The 15185-nt window shown below is 42.6% G+C and overlaps 1 protein-coding gene across 2 annotated transcripts in view; it reads left to right on the top strand.

Annotated features, from left to right (window-relative positions):
* The first annotated feature begins 487 nt into the window (after nucleotides 1–487).
* tbc1d23 (TBC1 domain family, member 23) overlaps nucleotides 488–15185 on the top strand; it is a 30517-nt gene continuing 15819 nt past the window's right edge. The window contains exons 1-17 of one of the 2 annotated variants that reach the window (XM_056276259.1): nucleotides 488–531; nucleotides 1264–1375; nucleotides 2386–2491; nucleotides 3553–3757; nucleotides 3896–4019; nucleotides 4136–4260; nucleotides 4971–5017; nucleotides 5098–5201; nucleotides 5331–5453; nucleotides 5737–5829; nucleotides 7323–7493; nucleotides 7913–7955; nucleotides 8127–8233; nucleotides 12126–12268; nucleotides 12948–12992; nucleotides 13914–14002; nucleotides 14136–14271. In XM_056276259.1, coding sequence (XP_056132234.1) covers nucleotides 494–531; nucleotides 1264–1375; nucleotides 2386–2491; nucleotides 3553–3757; nucleotides 3896–4019; nucleotides 4136–4260; nucleotides 4971–5017; nucleotides 5098–5201; nucleotides 5331–5453; nucleotides 5737–5829; nucleotides 7323–7493; nucleotides 7913–7955; nucleotides 8127–8233; nucleotides 12126–12268; nucleotides 12948–12992; nucleotides 13914–14002; nucleotides 14136–14271 — 1811 coding nt within the window. In that variant the 5' untranslated portion in view covers nucleotides 488–493. The remainder of the gene's footprint in view (nucleotides 532–1263; nucleotides 1376–2385; nucleotides 2492–3552; nucleotides 3758–3895; nucleotides 4020–4135; nucleotides 4261–4970; nucleotides 5018–5097; nucleotides 5202–5330; nucleotides 5454–5736; nucleotides 5830–7322; nucleotides 7494–7912; nucleotides 7956–8126; nucleotides 8234–12125; nucleotides 12269–12947; nucleotides 12993–13913; nucleotides 14003–14135; nucleotides 14272–15185) is intronic. The other variant, XM_056276258.1, reaches the window with a different exon arrangement.

The raw sequence follows: 15185 nt of genomic DNA, 5'->3' as shown, positions 1-15185 counted from the left end.
AAAGCAGGAAAGAATGGTTTATTATTTAAATTTTTTACTTTTATGGATGTGAAATTTTGCACAAAAAAAATTACTAAGTAAAACTTATTGTTACTTTCACTATTTGTGTCATGGAACCCAAACAATACATATTCCTATCTAAGGGGAAAAAAAAAGATACAGTCCACCTGTATGCACTTTCCTCCACTCTTATACATCACCGTGTTCCTCCCCCTTCTTGAAATATGTACTCACCCCACAACCGTTTCCATCCTTTTCGCAAAATCCGATTAATCAGTCAACGGAATATCAATATGTTGGGCCACCTCTTCTTACATATGAAGTTCCATGTGGAAAAACAAACGTTATTCTTTTATGTTTTATTCTGTTATATTTTCCTAGTGTTATGAAATAAACTTGCGTGCAGTCGTTAGATTTTGTTCAGTGGTGACGTCAACGCCGTGCGACATGTCTCCAATTGGGATGGTGATTGACGTGGACCGTCAACACAACAATGGCGGACGCCGCGGAGGAAGTTCTTATGGGCGGCTGGTAAGACGATTGTCGTTTTGGACAACGACTTCTGCTTTCGGCTGTCAAACTGGCGTTTTCGTCCTAGGACAGTGTGTATATTCGCAAGAAATATGTTTGGGTAGCTCTCTTGTACTGCTGAATGATGGAGGCTAAGCTTGGCGTTGGTTGTCTGGCGAGATGAATGCCAATTGTCGTATCGGCTAACCGATAGTTAGCTTACCTTTGCTAACCGTTTTCCAGTCGAGTCATGAAAACGAAATTAGATCAAGTTAATGAAGACACGCCGAGGTTTGACAAAAACGTACCAGAGTACAATTATGCCCTCACGGCCATGCTAACATAACTGTCAAGTTGTTAGGCCTTGGCAAAGCCGATAAACATGATTGTTAGCTCTGTTAGTTTCAATGATAATGAAGACGATAAATGTAACTACAGCCAACCGATGCTGTCAACCGAGCAGAAAAATCGGTGGTCTGTTTTAAACACCATTACAGTTCACTACATCGTGGTTTAGATTTGGTTTGGCAGTGTTTTAAAATGCGATTTGGTTTATTATCGACGTGTCTTAAGTATTTTGTTAACCTAAACCCACTACTGTGCTGCTATTGTGAGTTTTCGTGTACCACACGTTACATGATTGGCGTATATTTTAAGAATACTCAGCTATTGTTGTATAGTTGAGTTTTATTCTTAAATTGGGTCATCTAGTTAACAGATTGTGAATCTGTGCTGTGCATTCCTGCACTGCAGGGATCAGGAACTAGCTGAGGCTTTGGACTCAGGCGGCTCTGACATGGAGACAGACAAGGGCATCATCCAGGTTCAGGAGCTCCCAGTCCAACAGAGAGCCAAGATGTGGAAGGTGAGTAGGGTTGAAGCTAGTCTTTACCTCAAGCTATCGTACAGGTCATACAAAGGGCGTTACAGGTTTCGAGGAGAAACTCAATAGTTTGAAATTAACTTGTATATCCTCACCTGATTAAAGTAGCTGGAAATGAAAATTATCCCCAGGTTAAAACTAACAGTATCTCACTTGACTGCTAGTGTCATGAAAAGACTTGTAAATTACAGAATGTACAAACTAATCTATTGTGTGCATGAATGGAATTCAGAAATGGTTCCAAGTGAATGAACTTACAAAGTAGATTGGGAACAGTCTCTTGAGACCGTAGCGAGGAGGAAAACTGGAAAGACAGGCAACTCCTACTCCAGCAAACAAATAAAAGGCCATATGAATTTTTTTTTTATTTTGTATCTCAATCACATCTGTAATGCTGATAATGAAACTTCACTCTAGATTTGTACTAGAGACAATCTACAGTTACCAAGTAGCTGTAGATGACAATTTTCTTACACTGCTGATGTGCAGTTATCAATGTATTGACAACTGTTTTAAGTAGTGGCCTTGGTTGAAAATCATCAACTGTATACACCCACTTTAATGACCCAGCTGCTAAAAAGGATGATATGTTTCTTAGGTTGTACACCATCATACACTATTATTAACTAATCCTCATAAATGTTTACTAAAAGTGTAATTTTATAAAGAAGTTTCTGTAGTTACAAAGCTGTAGTGAGTTTTTTTTAGCTTTTATATGGCAGTACATCTTGCCGGAGTAGCATAGCTTGTGAGCACAATCAACTACTGAATAACTTCAGCTGAGTAAGTGCTGAAAAAAAAGTCAAGTAGTATCATAAATTTTACATTTTGTTCAACCATAGCCCTGTATCTCTATTATTAAAATGCTCAGTAGAGGGTCAGCAGTTTTGCAGCACATGGCATATAGGTCAGCTGAGCTTTCAGTTCTAGTCAATATCTCTGTTTAGTGATTATTCCATGCTTTCCATCTATGTTTCCTTGCATGTTGGCAGATTGCTCTAAATGTTGCTGGGAAGGGAGACAGCCTGTCTCCTTGGGATGGGGTCCTGGACTTGCCAGAACAGACTCTAATACACAACCGCAGCCAACAGCTGATTGGTGAGTGTTTCTGCCTTTAATTTCTCCTTTCTTTGCTGAAAATTGTTAAGAAAGGTTTTTTTATTGGAATGACAGAATCCCATAGCCAGCACTAAATCACCAATGGAATGAATTTGCTCCTTCATAACATATGTATGGCTTAAGCCCTATGTCATGTATTTATTTCTTTGTATGTCTTCCAACTTTGTATGTCTTCATAAGGTCCCAGGAAGAGATTTGTCATGTTCTGCATGTTGTAGTTCATGTTTGTTTCAGATTTGGGGGGTTATGGCATACACATGCGTGTGAGAGCATCATTTAAGTAGGAGCACCTGATGAGGGGGGAAAGAAAGAGCATGTTTGTTTTAAACTTGGGACTATTACTCATCTGTGCAGATCTTAAGGATTTCATCAGAGAAAATGACACCAAAAATCTTTACTTTGAATATTAGTGTCTACTCTCATAGAGCTACAAGCGTCCTGTCTTGGCATGGTTCAGAAAAGACAGTCCAATGAAAGATACCTGTATATGCTGAAAATGTTCCTATATGGGATTATTTTTTTCCCCTCAAGTTCGTTTTTAAGTTCCTGTTGCAGGTTGACTACCTGTTATCGCACATTGACAGACATCAGCTATGTCTCAGCTAGTTGCACTTTGAGACAAACTTGTTTGCGTTGGCTAATTGCATAATCCAAATGGCTTGCTACTAGTATACAAGATGCTAGCAAATGGTGGTGTAGTGTAAAATTTGGCTGACAGAATATTCAGCTGGTTTCCAGGTAGTAAATGACAGCGTTGCCACAATCTATTTTATCTCAACCGTGGTAGCAACAATATGACAAATCTGTAACAGTGCACAAATTTATACCGCTTCTTCTGTTTCTACCAGTATAACACCTAAACCCCCCTAATCCAGATGTTTACAATAAAACACTGCTGTTGTTATATCTCACACTTTGTATCTTTATTAATACACAATATATTTCTCTTATTTCCCGATTTTGAAAGCCAAAATTTGGATGCCCATGTTGTTTAAGGAAAAGCGGCTACTAATGGCTATCATGTTGGTTCCTACATTTAGACCTGATTGGAGTATCGCAGGAAGAGAGGAGTGAGTTGATCTCAGATGTGGAGTCAGTCATCACATTCTACTGCAAGTCACGTAACATTACCTTCACCCCGGAGCTGAGCTGGCCACACCTGCTCAAACCACTGCTGGGGCTTCAGCTGCCCCGGAGTGACCTCTACAATTGCTTCTACGCCATCATGAACAAATACATCCCCAGGTGAGCCCCCTCTCCTTGCCATGACATCTGCATCGTTTTCACCATTCCTCCTCTTTCTTGACTACACATAAAGAGATGCACAAGTATGGTCATGGAGGTTTGAATTTGTAGTGCATGCAATATGTCCTTTTTTTTCAGGGACTGTGTGCCAAATGGCCGGCCATTCCACCTGTACAGGCTGCTGTTACAGTACCACGAGCCAGAGCTCTGCTCCTTCCTGGACACCAAAAAGATTACACCTGACTCCTATGCCATCAACTGGGTCGGTCTGCTTTTCTGTCTCACCCTCAGCTTAACAGAGCTCTGCCAGGTCATACTGAAATGTTGTTGCCTGAGACTTCTGATGTGTCTGTCCTTCTTTGTGTGTCTCCACTGTAGCTGGGCAGTCTGTTTGCTAGTCATTGCCTTCCTGAAGTCACCCAGGCCTTGTGGGACAACTACCTCCAACAGGCTGATCCCTTCCTCATCTTTTTCCTTTTGCTTATCATCCTTGTCAATGCCAAGTAGGTATCTGAAGTTGGAATAGGTTCAAACATAGGTTCAAACCAATTCGAATATATTTTTGCACATTCTGTCCAAAAGAGGGCAAACCAGTACAACAACTAACTACTTGTATAGGTAATTTATTTCAGCGTAAACATGTCTTCTAAAAGATCTACATACCTACACATTACAAAATAAAATAATATCCAATACCATAAAACTTAATTTAAAGACCATGACTCTGGTTGATGCTAGAGTGAAAAAGGAGAACATGCTGTCTCTCGGAGCGAGATGAATGATTCGTAATTGATGTGTTATTCGATAGCCCGATTTTTATACAGATTAGGTAGTAGTCATACTGGTTTAAATGAACAATCTGATAGTATTTTTCCATCTTTGCTGAGTAAGAGTGAAAGTGACGTTTTGTGACTCCTGTCTGTCATGCATCATATTCAGTGCAGCGGCCAAGGCCCTCGCAAGAATTCGCAAGGCAGACAACTGCAGTAGTGCTGCTCTTTTCTTTTTTTTTTCCTCAAACATAAATTTTCACACTCGAATGTCTGGTTTGTTTGTTTGTTTGTTTGGGTTTTTTTTTTACAATTTGGTTATATATTGGAATTTGGAATATTCTTTGACAGCCCTATTCAGGACAGCATGATCTTTGACTTTTGGACCCTATCCATCTATTGTAAATATAGATTTGACTTTTCTTTGTTGGCTTCACCCACAGAGATACGATCCTGGCACAAGAAGGAACCAGCAAAGGAGACATCATAAGTAAGTTTCCCTTAAATCTATTTTTATTTGCCCCAAACTATGTGAAATGCTTGATTCAAACAAGGATTTATTTGTCACAGAAATGCTTGAAGGGTCACCAGCTCTCCTGGAAGGTGAGGACATTGAAGACTTGTTCTCTCTGGCCCAGTATTACTACAGCAAGACACCTTTGTCACTTAGAAAGGTACAGCTATTGGCTAAGACAAAGATTCTGCGTTGGAGGCAGATTGAAGCAAGAATGGCACTTACAAAGAAGAGAGCTTATTTTATTAATCACTAACGAGTCTTTCTGACTTTGTCTGAAATGTGGTAGGAGAACCAGAATCTGTTTGGCAGCAGTCTGGTGGCTCTAAAAGAGGAGGATATGGACCTGAGCCAGGCACTATGTCTCCCTGTGTCTGTCCCTGAGATTCTGCAGGCTAACCAGCAGCAGCAAGTGAGTACTGCACTAGGGCTGTCTTAATCCAGTTCTGATTGATAAAGAAACTTGTAAATATTGTAAGGTTTTTATACAGAAAGAGGAAGTCGTATCAAATGTATATTGACCATGCAGATTGATGCTTGTGCACAATGTCAAGAACATAATATTGCGCACTGAATGGGATTTAAAAGTATTTAAAATGTGAATATAATTGTACGAAAGCAAGCGATGTGTTTTTCCAGTAGGCTTCATCTGCTTTGCTCATTGAGCAAAGGGTAGTATGTGTATTGTTTTATAGGATGGGGTACGCTTCTTTGTGGTGGACTGTCGACCTGCAGAGCAGTATAATGCAGGACATCTGTCCACGGCTTTCCACCTGGACTCTGACCTGGTGAGTGTGAGACATTTCAGCTCTTGGAAGAGTAAGCGAATTAGGGATATTCTAGCAAAGGTGACATGGCAAGTGTAACTCTACCTGCTCTATTTCCTCTCCGTTCTTTACTGTTTCTCCTATTGTTCTTTACTATTTCTGTTTTTGCTCCATGCACAGTATGGAGACAGTCTTGGTGAAAATCACTAATTATCTGTTGATTGCAGCTGACTCTGGGCTCTTAACCATACTTGTCCTCCTTGATCTGAGTGAAGCCTTTGATACCATCTCACATAACATCCTCCTAGAAAGATGAGCTTCCATTGGAATAACTGGCACCCCCCTTGACTGCTTTAGATTAGAAATTTGAGGTCACAGTCCTTTGCTGTTACTACCGCTGTTCCCCAGGGCTCTGTATTGGGACCCCTCCTATTTATTATTTACCTACTACCTCTTGGCCACATTTTCAGGAAATTTGGCATTCAATTTCACTGCTACGTGAATGACACCCAGCTTTATCTATCCACCAAGCCTACCTCCACTCTTCCGCCCACTTCCGTTTCTGACTGCTTACTAGAAATTAAATCCTGGTTTTCATACCACTTCCTCAAACTTAATAGTGATAAAACTGAGGTCCTCCTAGTAGGCACTAAATCTACTTTGGCCAAACCTGATAGTTTTTCTCTGACTATTGACAATTCTACAGTTCCTCCATCGCCTCAGATTAAGAGTCTGGGTGTCATCCAGGGCAGCACATTATCTTTTGAAGCTCACATCAACAATGTTACTCGGTCTGCATACTTCCATCTGCCCAATATTAATCGTCTTCAGCCATCATGTACACCTAAAAGCACAGCCATACTCACTCACACCCTGCTTAAATCCCACGTTGACTACTGTAATTCTATCCTCTTTGGTCTTCCCCTCAAGTGTCTTCATAAACTTCAATTGGTCTAGAATTCAGATGGCCATATCATTACCAGAATTCCTTCCATAGATCATATCGCTCCTGTTCTTCAGCAACTCCATTGGTTCCCTGTTAAATACCATATTGACTTCAAGATCCTGCTCCTCACATTTAAGGCCCTTAATAACCTAGCTCCTTCATATCTTTCCTTAATATCCACAAGCCCTCCCGCACTCTCAGAGTCTCTGACTACCATGGGTACTAGAGCCTTCAGTCATTCTGCCCCCACCTATGGAACTCTCTCCCACAAGAAATTTGCAACATTGACTCTCTTTCAACCTTCAAATCCCATCTCAAAACATACCTTTTCAAACTGGCGTATTCAGTCTGATACACACTTCATTGAGTTTTGTGCAGATAATGATTTTATACTTATCTGTTGTATTAACTTTTTATTGTCTACCCTGCTTTGTTTTGATTTTATGCTGTCTGATACAGTACTGCTTGTTTTTTTACTGTGTTCTGTAAAGTGTCCTTGAGTGCTCTGAAAGGCGCCCACAAATAAAATGTATTATTATTATCCGTTCTTTACTGTTTCTCCTAATAGATGCTGCAGAACCCCTCAGAGTTTTCCCTATCTGTGAAATCTCTGTTGGAGGCACAGAAGCAGTCTCTGGAGTCCGGATCCATTGCCAGCGGGGAACACCTGTGCTTCATGGGCAGTGGGAGAGAGGAGGAGGACATGTACATGAACATGGTGCTGGCACATTTCTTACAGGTCAGTGAGTTGGAAGAGGAAATGGGTTGCATCATGATCAGGCTCTGATTTCCTTCCTGTTAGGCAACAGTTACTGTTGTAAAACTGATTGCTATTTTTTCTAAATCATTGCCAATTGTATTCACTAGTGCAGTGCCTGCTCAAAATGTGCCTGTTTGGAATGAGCCGATTGCTTGGCCTCCGGTATTGCTGCATGCAGCTTTCTCGAGAACCGCTCATCCAAACATTTTCACACTTGACACTGTGCTTCCTTGGGTCCTCAGCAATACACCCGCCAAGTGTGAAATTGATTGGATGAACGGTTGTTGAGAAAAGCGAAGGACAGACATGCATACAGACAGACAGAGACTCCTTCCATTTAAGTTAGATATATCATGTATTTGTGTGAGCTCTTGTTCATATATAATCTTTTTTAACAGAAAAACAAAGAATATGTCAGCATCGCAAAAGGTGGTTTCATGGGTGAGTTGGCTAGTTTGAGAATAAAGACATGCACACACACACACACACACACACACACACACACACACACACACACACACACACACACACACACACACACACACACAACTGTACACGTTTTTGTTTATATTTGGACTGAAACTTGAACTAAAGGAGATACTGTGATTGCAGCTCTCCAGCAGCACCTGGTAGACATGAATGTTGAGGGCCTCGACTCGTCTTACGTCCACTGGATTGTCAGCACCTCAGGATCCCACAGCAGCCTCAGCTCTGCAGACGTGAGTGAACAGGGCCTTGAAGAGAGACTGTAACACTGTGTGTGTGTGGGGGGGGGGGGGGTTTCACATTGAGAAGCAACTGAACTACGTTAGACAGACAGAATGACTGACCTACAGTGCCCTGTAAAAGTATTCAACCCCCTTGACAGTCATCACTAATTTCTGGATTCTAAAAGATACTCACACATCTGTTCCTGAACAATATTATTTTTGTGAACCCATAAGCTCTAACAATATGGTCCCAAAGCCAAAATAAGTTATGTTTCGCCGACTTTAATAAATTAAAAACTAAGATATAGTGCTTGCATAAGTATTCAACCCCTTGTGCTCTGAAAGCTCCAAGTTTACACAAATGACAAATTATTCCTAAAACAAACTCAGGTTAACACAGTTGGACATAATTAGTGTACACCTGTAAGATATTAAAGTAATGGTATCATTTATGGGTATAAAAAGCACTCTGTGCAAAGTTCATTAGCCGGGTGTGAACTCCAGCCGAAAATGAAGACAAAGAAGTATGATACTGAAGTAACAGACGAAGTGATTAAAATGCAGAAGGTGAGAAAGAGATACAAAACAATATCCAAGTGTTTGGATGTCCCAAGAACACTGTTGGATCCATTGTCAGAAAGTGGAAGCTGTATCACACCACCCAGATTCTTTGTAGGTCGGGCTTTCCCTCAAAATTAAGTATCCGAGCAAGACCCTGGCTGGTGAGGAAAGCCACAGATGATCTGCAATCACTTTGAAGGAGCTCCAGAGGTCAGCGGCTGAAACTGGAGTAAATGTGCATGAGTCAGCCATTACATTACAGTCATTTAGCCGATGCTTTTATCCAAAGCGACTTACAATAAGTGCATTTAACGTAGGAAATCAGGAGAACTACTAGTCATCAGCACATCGGTGCATCTGCTCCCTAAACAAGATTCTAAGAGCAAAACCAGTGCTAAAGTAAAACCGCAAGAAAGAGTTTTTTTTTTAAATGAGTGAATACAGCATCTAGTGTGTTGGTGTAGTGCTCTGTGCCTGTCACGTGTCACTCTCAACCTTCACTGCTGGCTAGCAGAAATGCGAACAGGAGAGCCAAGCACGTAAGTCTCTCCCTGCCAGTACATAGCCTCTCCAACAGCGAGCCCTATGTAGTGCCTCCTCGTGGCGATACATAGTAACTGGGTACACCTTGGACCCTGGCTGAACTACAAGGGACTTGGAGGAGGTCTGGCGCCCCTAGACATGTGGTACGCAGGCCCACCGGTGTGTGGATATTCCCTGATGGCCACGAACCAGCCCCCAGCTATGGGTTAAATAGTTCCACTGCCTAGTGGATACCTCGGGAGAGGAATAGGCTATGGGAGTGAACCCCTACAGAAAATCAACGTCTACAGTGCTGTTGTTTTTTGTTTTTCTTGCCCTTTTGTATATGTTTAAGTCGGAGAGTACTGCTGGCGTCGTGTGTGGCTGCCGCTTCTCCCTCTTGTAGCTCCCCCTTCCCATTCATCCCTGCATGTTTGTGCTATGTTTATCTGTTGTCTTGTTTCACCCTGTTTATTGTAAAGTGACTTTGAGTGTTAGAAAAGCGCTATATGAGATTTATTTATTATTATTTATTATTAATACAATAAGTGCTAAGAGCAAGTAACAGGGTAGTAGTTCTTGAAGAGGTGAGTTTTCAACCTGCGCCGAAAGATGGGCAGCGACTCCGCTGTCCTGACATCAGTGGGGAGTTCATTCCACCACTGTGGGGCCAGGACAGAAAATAGCCATGACCGGGTCGATCGGCAGCAGGGGCCTCTGAGCGACGGGGCAACCAGGCGTCCCGAGGCAACAGAGCAAAGTGGTCGGGCGGGGGTGTAGGGCTTGACCATGGCCTGGAGATAGGAAGGAGCTGTTCCTTTCACTGTCCTGTAGGCTAGCACCACAGTCTTAAACTGGATGTGAGCAGCTACTGGGAGCCAGTGTAGGGACATGACAAGGGGAGTTGTGTGGGAGAACTTAGGGCGGTTGAACACCAGAAGAGCTGCAGCTTTCTGATCAAGCTCCAGAGGTCTGATAGCCAACGCCGGGGCGCCAGCAAGGAGGGAGTTGCCGTAGTCCAGCCAGGAGATGACCAGAGCCTGGATGAGCACCTGTGCCGTCTCGTCGGTGAGGAATGGGCGAATCCTCATGTTATAGAGGAGAAATCTGCAGGAGCGAGCAACCGATGCAACGTTTATAGCAAACGACAGTTGGTCGTCCAGGATCACACCCAGATTCCTCGTAGTCCGAGTTGGCGTCACCACCATGTTGTCAATGTTGATGGCCAGGTCTCGGCGCGTGCAACCTTTCCCTGGGAGGAACATCACCTCTGTCTTGTCCAGATTGAGCTTCAGGTGGTGTGTCGCCATCCACTCCGAGATGCCAGTCAAGCACGCAGCAATGCGTGTCTCTACTTGTGTGTCAGAGGGAGGGAAGGATAAGATCAGCTGGGTGTCATCGGCATAACAATGGTAAGAAAAAACATAACAACCATATCACGGTCTCTACATAAATCTGGCCTGTGTGGGAGGGTGGCAAGAAAGAAGCCGTTGCTCATAACTATGCATATAAAAGCACACTTGGAGTTTGCAACCAAGCATGAGAGAGACGCATTTAGGGTGTGGGTAAAGGTTTTGTGGTCAGATGAGATGAAAGTTGAGCTTTTAGGCCAAAACTCAAAGCGTTATCTGTGGCGCAAGCCTAACACTGCTCATGCCGTAAAAAACACCCTCCCTACAGTGAAGCATAGTGGCGATAGCATAATGCTATGGGGTTGCGTTTCATCTGCAGGCACTGGGAACCTTGTTCAAATTGAGGGAAGAATGGGAAATATTGGAAGAAAAGCTGTTGCAGTCCACCATAAAACTGAAGCTTGCAAGAAGGTTCACCTTCCACCAGGACAATGATTCTAAGGACAAGGCTAAAGCAGCAATGGCAAGTCTCAGCACCAAAAAGGTGAACGTTTTGGAGTGGCCAAGTCAAAGTCCGGACCTCAACCCCATTGAAAATCTGTGGCACAAACTGAAAATCGCAGTCCAGAGGCACCATCCCACCAACCTGCAAGACCTGTACAAATTCTGCCAAGAATGGGCAAAAATTACTCCAGAAGAATGTGCAAAGCTTGTACATATTTACCCCAAGAGAATCCTGGCTGTTATTGCAGCAAAAGGGTAGTCTACAAAGTATTGATATGTGGGGGTTGAATGCTTATTTAAGCACTATATTCCATCCATCCATTATCAGAACCACTTATCCTGCTCTCAGGGTCGCGGGGAGGCTGAAGCCTATTCCAGCAGTCATTGGGCAGTGGCGGTGGGGAGACACCCTGTACAGGCCGCCAGGCCATCACAGGGGGGGCACACACACACACACACACACACACACACACACACACACACACACACACACACACACACACACACACACACACACACACACACACACACACACACACACACACACATTCATACCTAGGGGCAATTTAGTATGGCCAATTCACCTGACTTGCATGTCTTTGGACTGTGGGAGGAAACTGGAGCCCCCGGAGGTCCTCTGTGTGGAGTTTGCATGTTCTCCCCGTGTCTGCGTGGGTTTGAGCACTATATTTTAGTTTTTAATTTATTTTTAAAAAGCCAGCAAAACATAACTTATTTTGGCTTTGGGAACTTGCTGTTAGGGCTTATGGGTTCACAAAAATATTTTTCAGAAACAGATGTGTGAGTATCTTTTATAATCCAGAAATTAATGATGACTGTCAAGGGGGTTGAATACTTTTGCAAGGCACTGTACCTGATAGTGTTTCAGCAAATACCTCTATAGATCCATTTTTGATTTCTTGATTATATTTATCCTTTTAATGTCTAACTCCTCAATACAGGGAGATTCCTTGAGCAGCCCTGGAGATAGTAAAGGGGTCAAGTCTTTGGTCAACAAAATGACATTTGCGCTCAAGACCAAGTCGGTGAATGTAAAGGAGAAGATGATCAGCTTCATTGAGAATACCTCCACTCCTGTAGACAGGTGAGCACCCGGCCTAGTCTCACCCTGTCGGTGGTTATTAATGTCAAGCTGTCACATATCTCAATGAAATTATGTAGACTACAATAGAGTAGAGCACTCACAGTATAGGCTGCACACCAATGGGTTCATATGGTATATGCAAATAAGAACTCAAGATTTCTCATAAAAGACCCTCCGCACTTAGACCCAGTCAGCATCCTCTCATCATCTTGTGATTGACAATCAAATTAAGGAATGGACGTTTTGACAACTGTAATGAACTACTGTTAAACATTATTTTTGTGTTTATTTCTTTTTTCTTTTTTTTTAACCTAAAGCTTAAAGCTGCTACGAGGAGTTTGGGATTTTTATTGACTTTGCCCACCCCTGTGAACAAAAGTTGTGTTTTCACACAAGAACTACTTAATTTTGCACAAGCACTGTTATCACTTGTCGCAGAGGTCTGTATTCACTTTCTGGTAGAAGGTGCATTTGTTTTGAAGAGAGAAGTGAGAGATGTAGTGGTGTTTTGGAAAAACAAGTGTTTACAAGATATACAGTGATTATGTCAGTCATATAGAGGCATCAAAATTTAAATTTACTGATGAATAATCAATGAAAAACTCCTTGTAACCGCTTTTATTTAACTTAATTCAGAAACATATCTCTTCACCATACCTTTTGCCCTATTCCATGCTAGATTATCTTTCACTCTGCCCTGGCCAGAGAAGGTGATTCCCGATCGGTAAGAATTTCCCAGCATTGAGCAATTTGTCACCAGCATGCCCACTGGCTGTAGACCCACACCGGTCCCAAGGATTGTCTGTTTTGAACCTAGGAGCTATGCATATGGAAAACCTAGCCTGCGTCGCATTAACGCATGTTTACATATACATTCATGTCTACAGCTGTCACTCACCTGATAACAATAGGCTTGTCAACTGTCACTCACATGTTTTCTTGCAAGAGGTAGAGAATCAGTCATGTTTCTTAGGGTCTGTCTTCATGCTTTTACTAACAGCATTTGGCACTTCTGTCGAGTGTCAACACCAACCTTTTTTTTTCTTTTTTTTAATCTTTCCCTGACAGCTTTGGCTCATTTTTTTATATCCACAACTCACTGTAGATGTTGTTTCTCTTTCTAGGCTGAACAAGTGAGCTATTTTCGGTTGACCCTCGACCCACTTCATTTTGCTTGGAGTTGCATTCGCGGTCTCAGGCTTTCCATTTCATTATTATTCTTAAAGGTGATAGCCAGGGCTATGCAAAATCACTGAATCAGTTATGGAAGTGTACAATTTCTTTATTTGCCGGAAATAGCCTTGGGTATCATAGACAACAACTAATAGGCACTTTTCTCATATCCTGTCAGAAGTGTATGATTCAGCTGTTTCTTTGTCTTTGACAGAATAACCTATTATGTACTGTAGAAGCTGGCTGGCTTGTCTAAGAATATTCATTGTGGTTGGCTTATAAATGGAGCAGCCCAGAAGGCAATTAATAACCCTTAGTGGCATAACTGTGTGTCTCTGGTGTGGTTTATTTGACTGACCCGATGGAGTGTTTAGTAGAATTACTCATCATGGGCACTGACATATCACATCTCTATAACCTCTACAAGAATGGTATTTAGACTCCAAATTACCTTATCACTTTTAATTGACAGGCATGTGAGCAGCAGTGACCGTGTTGGCAAACCCTACAGGGGGGTAAAGCCTGTATTCAGCATTGGTGATGAAGAAGAATATGACACAGGTAAGTACCCTTTCCATTCAGTTGAAATGGAGGGGCCGCAGGGATCAATGAGACTAAAAATGTTTATATTCATTTTTTTAAGATGTTTTGAGCAAATTTTATTGGTCTGCATGTTCTAAACCTGAATCCTCAGATGAGATTGACAGCTCATCCATGTCAGATGATGACAGGAAGGAAATCGTGAACATTCAGACCTGGATAAACAAACCTGATGTGAAGCATCACATCCCTTGTAATGAGGTGAAAGAGACTGGTCATATGTTCCCAAGGTAAGTTTAAAACAAGGATACACAGAGTTATTGATGCAAAGCACAATTCTTACATTGTACCCCTAGTGCTGTGTATGTGGTCATCTCCCCCTTGTGGAGAATTTTCTGCCTACTAAACATGAGAGCGAGTGTGAGAGTGAGTTACAAGCCAGGTCCATGGGGTGTTTTGTATCTAAAAATACTGCAATACATCGCTAAAGAAATTTGCATTTGATTCATGCCTTTTAATAACATGTCTGGCATCTGGGTGGGGGACTTCTGCAAGGGGAAATCCCTCATGACTTGATTCAAAGACTGAGTACTCAGAATCAAATTACAGGGACAATTACATTGTAAAATGTTGACTATGTCCCTGCTATGGTTGCAATCCAATCGTTTTTGGATATTATGGCAAATAGGCACAAATTGAACAATTAGCTGGGGTTACTGTTCAAAAATGAATGAAGATGGGTGTCCGGGTAGCGAAGCGGTCTATTCCGTTGCCTACCAACACGGGGATCTCCGGTTCGAATCTCCGTGTTACCTCTGGCTTGGTCGGGCGTCCATACAGACACAATTGGCCGTGTCTGCGGGTGGGAAGCCGGATGTGGGTATGTGTCCTGGTCGCTGCACTAGCATCTCCTCTGGTTGGTTGGGGCGCCTGTTCGAGGGGTAGGGGGAACTGGGGGGAATAGCGTGATCCTCCCACATGCTACGTCTCCCTGGCGAACTCCTCACTGTCAGGCGAAAAGAAGCGGCTGGTGACTCCACATGTATCGGAGGAGACATGTGGTTGTCTGCAGCCCTCCCTGGATCAGCAGAGGGAGTGGAGCAGCAACTGGGATGGCTCAGAAGAGTGAGGTAATTGGCCAGGTACAATTGGGGAGGAAAACGGTGAAAAATCCAAAACAAAAAAAATAGTGAAGATATAGCAG

The sequence above is a fragment of the Lampris incognitus genome, chromosome 3 (assembly GCF_029633865.1).
Source record: "Lampris incognitus isolate fLamInc1 chromosome 3, fLamInc1.hap2, whole genome shotgun sequence".
Classification (NCBI taxonomy): Eukaryota; Metazoa; Chordata; class Actinopteri; order Lampriformes; family Lampridae; genus Lampris; species Lampris incognitus.
This window is presented reverse-complemented; position numbering and strand designations above follow the sequence as displayed.